Here is a 5,034-nt window from a genome sequence, read left to right on the forward strand (position 1 = left end):
TTGTCCCTGGAATCCCATGCAAAACCTCTGTATCTCAGCAGCTCTGGTTGGCCCCACAGGGATCCACCCAGAAAGATGGGGGCAGCGTGGGCTGTGAGAGACGGTTGATGTTTTTGCAGCTCTGGGAAATGACGACTACCAGCCCATAGTTGTCATGCCCCTACAGTTCCTTTCCTTTCCCCAGAATTAGTTGTGCTGTGAGCCTGTGGCTCTGGAACTGTGGCTTCAGTTGTCAGGGCTGCAGATATTCTGTTCTTCAATCTGACACCGCTGCCATTTCTTCTGGAACCCGCTTCTAACACCGGGAGGATGGGGGTGGAGCGAGCTCTGGGAGGGTGGCAGTAGGCAGCCAGCCTTCATGTCTTTGTTTTCTGTTTTCTGCCTGGTACTTAAACCACTCTTCTCATCGTTGTGTGTTCTGTCTTTGCTCTTGAGGTCCCTGCCATGAGTGCTGGGTTCAGCCATGTTATATGTTGATCCCTCAAGCAGGACTGTGGGTCACAGGTTGTGTACCTGCAGCCTGAATTCTTACCTCTCCCACAACTGCAGTAAGCTCCAGGCTGCATCGAGCTCTGGACTGCATCCTGCAGTCCCATGGCCCACATCTCTTCACTTATGCCTTCCACTCACCCCATTTGCCCACCTTTAAGTGATTTGATTTTCAGGTCTTTCAGATGTGCCTGTGTGTTGTGCAGGGGATCCTTTGTTCAATCATAGCTGTTCAATTTGTTGTAACTTCCAGGGGAGATTTCAAGAAGCACTCCTCCTGTTGCCATTTTTGTGATGTAAGTCCTCCTGTATTTCAATTAAAAATTTTTTTCATCTTGTCAATTGAACTATATTTACTGTGGCTCAATTTAGTTGACAACAGTTCAGTATTATTTTCTTGGAAACTGGTAAAAAATAAAATATTAATTTTTCTCAGAATCCATAAGAAATTATCCCTTTGCCTTTAAAAATTTGTCTATGAGCAATTTCAATTTTATTGCAGCCTAGTGCTCTTACCTTGCAGTGAGATTGCTGACCATTCTCAGCGATATTTTTTAAATTGCAAATAAAGGGAAGTCTAAAAGTGAGCTTATGCCATTCCAGTTTTCAAGAAGGAAAAGAGTGTAGATGCTATAAGTGTCATATACAAGCAAACTTGATAGTGATTCTGGGCATGTTTGTAGAGTAAAAGTTTTGTGGTGGGAATGTTGTGGAGATTGATGAATCACCAGATGAGGACTTGGGCCTGGTAAGTAACTGTCCAGAGCTGGACAGACAACTTAAGGCAGGCAGGCAGTTCTTCTCTCTGAAGTTATCCAGGGCCTAGGCTGGCAAATGCCTCTTCCATTCTCAACACAAAGTTGAGAATGAAGTCTGCTGTGTGCCAAGGTTGGGATAAGTCAGTGGAAGTTAATAAATCTCAGGCCGGCCGAGTGGCGAGTTGGTTAAGAGCTGGCTTGGGATGCCAGCTCTGAGCAGCAGGGCCCCGGTTCGGATCCCACAAGAGGGCCAGTGACACTGCCCTCTACAGCTAAGATGGTGAACAACAGCTTGACCTGGAGCTGGGCTGCTCTGAGTAGAGTCACTGGCGACGGCGTAGGCTGCAGCCCCTGCTGCAGTGGGCTTCCATAAGCTACCATGAGTGACTGGCAGCCAGTGTGAGCAGCTGCCAGCCAGCGTGAGCTGCCAAGAGCCACCGTGAGTGGCCGTCCAGAGACCGGCGACCGATCTGCCTCACCTGGGAAGAGTGCAATGATCACAATACCAACATGGACCAGTGAAGTAACATCCTCCACAACTAGACTGAAGAACAAAAGGGCAGCAACTTGTCTGTTCCCCTCCCCCAATTCCCCAATAAAATCTTAAAAAAAAAAAGTTAACAAATCTCAAATCTTTGGGTTCAACCAGATGATCTTGTTGTCCCATTTCCCATTTAATGAGAAGACAGAAAGAGCAGAGCCTTTGTTCAAGCATTCAATTTCCCAACTTACTGGCAGGTTGAATTTTTTTGTCTGAGTTTCCACTCTTGAAGTGACAAGGGAATTTGCCTTTTATTGGTCACCAATAGGGAGCTACTGACTTGATTTTCCAAAGATAAAATAATTCCTAATTGTTACTAGTTCATTATGATTTGTGGCAGCCAATTTGGAGCAGTAAGTATGGAAAACAAAATTTGTTCTATGAGTTAGCCTAGGTCAGTTTGGTAAGAGATTGAAAGTAACAGAGGAGGCTCCAAGGGTGAAGCTGGGGTGAATTATTTCTATTACAACCATCTGTATAACATACATACTCCCTCTCCAGCATAGATAGAAAGTATTTCGTGTGTATGAAAATAAAAATACTATTGATAAATGTCATATTTTAGGATTCCATGAAATATTCAAGCCCTAACTCTGTGTTCCACATTCCCTATGGAATAAGAGAGGTGTAAATATCAAGAAGAAAATAATTAGAAATAAATTGTAAGCATAAGTCGGAGACAAATCTGAAATTTAGATACATGGACTAGCACAGTGAAAGGAGAGACCAATGTGTGGAGGATGAAGGAAAAAAATTTACAGCTAAGCTTCTTGGGGAATGTATTGTGAGCTTTTGTCCCCGGACAGTCACCACATTGAAACTGTGTTCCTAAGTAATGAATGACAAAAGGGAGCTTAGAAACCACCTAGTCTAAGCTGTTTTGGCATAGAATTAACCCCTGGTCATTCATAGCATGTGAAATCACTCACAGGACTCTACAAGAGCAAGACAATGTTTATTGAAAGTCAGGCAGAGAGAAATACTTGCAAAGAAGTTTGCCAGAACAGAGTCTGATATCACAGCCACTGAGAGAGAGGGGTAAGAGAAATGCTGGCAAAAGGAGTTTGCCAAGGCAGAGTCCCATGGAGACAGCTGTGCTGGGTTTGTGTTTTGCTCAAGTTTTATATTTTTTTAAGCAGGATGTATGATGCTTTTCAGCTTGCAGGGGTGCTGCCATTACAATTGTCTTCCAGGAACTGTCCTGTTCCCATCTATGATGAGTGTTTGTTAGTTTGGAGGATGTCGCCATTGTGATTGGGGACTGTTCTATTCCCACCTATGATGGATGTAAGGTGCTTGTCAGCTTGCAGGTACAATGCTAGCTAGGGTATTCAGAGCCAAGTGTTTAATTTTTAAGCTTCTTTGTGCTAGCTCACAAGCTCACTCCTATTAGCTCTTTGCTTGTCCCATCCTGCCAGCTCACAAGCCCACTTCTGTTAACTCTTTACTTGTCTCATCACAAACCACTCTTTTTACAAGGAAGTAATGGAATCTCAGGGCCTGGCAACTAACTTGCTCCAATCACACTGCTAGTTAACAGCAGCATGAACCTCCAGTTTTTGTGCTCTATCCAATGCCCTCCTAAGCTTGGAGTAAGTATAAAAGGGGAGGTGAAAGTGAATTTTAATATTCAAAACCCCAGAAAATCCCTTAGAAGATGTGTATCAAGTGTTCAAGCCTAGAGTATCTATCCATGTTAAAGGTCTTTCAGTTCTTAACTCTGAGTCCTTTGGCTTCAGATCAAATAAAAGAGTAAGTAACTTCTTCTCTAGCTTGATGTACAGAACACTGTGAAGCAAGGTATAGTTAATGAATGTTCTACAAGACTGTGGTCCCAAAGTCCCTGTTAACAGACCTCCTATCTTTCTTTAAGGACAGAGGAGGTGACTAAGGAAACTCCTATAGGGACTTTTCCTGGCCTATTGATGCAGGAAAAATCTCTTCTCCACTCCCCAGGCCTATTTACATGAAGCCAGGTGACAAGGCTATTCATAGGGAATCTGGTGATTTTTTTACCTCTCTGAAATGAGTTTTTGAAAAGTGGAGGGTGTTAAGGAGGTTTATACCAGATGCCCATGGTTTTTTTTAAAAAAAAGAGTCCAGTAATTTCTTTATGCTTTGTGGCACAAAAACTTTTCTGTTTTGAGAAAATGAGAAAATGCACCCTAGAGTCACTTCTTCCTTCTGTTATTAATTGTTCTAAAACATAGGTAAACAATAGGTGCTCTGATCACCCATTGACTATTATACACTCATAGTCAGTACTGATGATATGTTGCCTCTCTTCCCTAATGCTCCCTCAAGTCTCAAGTATAACTATTCATAAGTGGAAATGGGGTGGGGTGGGAGAGCAAAGTTTGGGTTTCATACATGCTAGAAGTCCCCTTAAATCTTTGCAATTTATAGGGAACTTTCAGATATAGGCTCTCAATTTTCATAAAAACACTAAAAGGTTGAAAAGATAACTATTATCATTCTTATTTTACAAATGAAATACTAAGGTCCATGGAGGTATAAGGACATTTTTCCAAATCACAAACCTAGAAAATAGAAGAACCAGGATTTGGGTCCACTTTTTCGCATGTATAGTTTAGCCTCTTTCTAATGGGTGGCTCTCCATGAGAGAAACCTGGGCCTTTAAAGAATATTGTGAGGACATGAAATGAAAGGAGAAATCAACAAACCAAAAATATCTAGATCCTTTGCCTGAGATTTTTTTTCACTTCTAGAATGTTTTCAGAGCTAAGAGTTCTGATTATTATTATTCATTAGAATTTCTCCAATATGTTTAGTTCAGGTGCTTAAAAACGTTATTCAAGATGTAAGTTTGGGAGATTTTTAGAGCAATGAAACAATCACAAGGTAATCTTAGACTGAGCCTCAATCCCAGAGTCCTATGGCTTAAGACTACCCCAGATTCTGCCAAGATCTAGAAGCTCATGGAAGTAAGTTGAAGAAAGAGCATAAAAATAAACAACTTCACCAGCACTCTACCATGTCTTCTCAATCTTAGCTCACACAATGGTCAAGAGAGGACATTTTTAATCTAGAACTTTATGGTTTTTGCCTCTAGAAACAGAAAAAGAAAATAGCAAACCTCAGGTACTCAGAAGCATCATGTTACACGGCTTTATAATTCTTTTATTCAAATTGTAGTTCTCTTTTACAGATGTTAATAAACAAATCTATATATTCTTTTACTTACTTAAGTGATGTTTATTGAGCACTTACTGTTACATACCCCTT

The 5,034-nt window shown here is 41.4% G+C and overlaps 1 protein-coding gene across 1 annotated transcript in view; it reads right to left on the minus strand.

Annotated features, from left to right (window-relative positions):
• Positions 1-4,320: 4,320 nt before the first annotated feature.
• The window catches only part of FCER1A (Fc epsilon receptor Ia), a gene marked incomplete at its 5' end in the record, with an annotated part of 10,809 nt that continues 10,095 nt past the window's right edge, over positions 4,321-5,034 (minus strand). Inside the window, one exon of the mRNA XM_019633948.1 lies at positions 4,321-4,328. Coding sequence (XP_019489493.1) covers positions 4,321-4,328 — 8 coding nt within the window. The remainder of the gene's footprint in view (positions 4,329-5,034) is intronic.

The sequence above is a fragment of the Hipposideros armiger genome, unplaced genomic scaffold, assembly GCF_001890085.2.
Source record: "Hipposideros armiger isolate ML-2016 unplaced genomic scaffold, ASM189008v1 scaffold_1452, whole genome shotgun sequence".
Taxonomy (NCBI): Eukaryota; Metazoa; Chordata; class Mammalia; order Chiroptera; family Hipposideridae; genus Hipposideros; species Hipposideros armiger.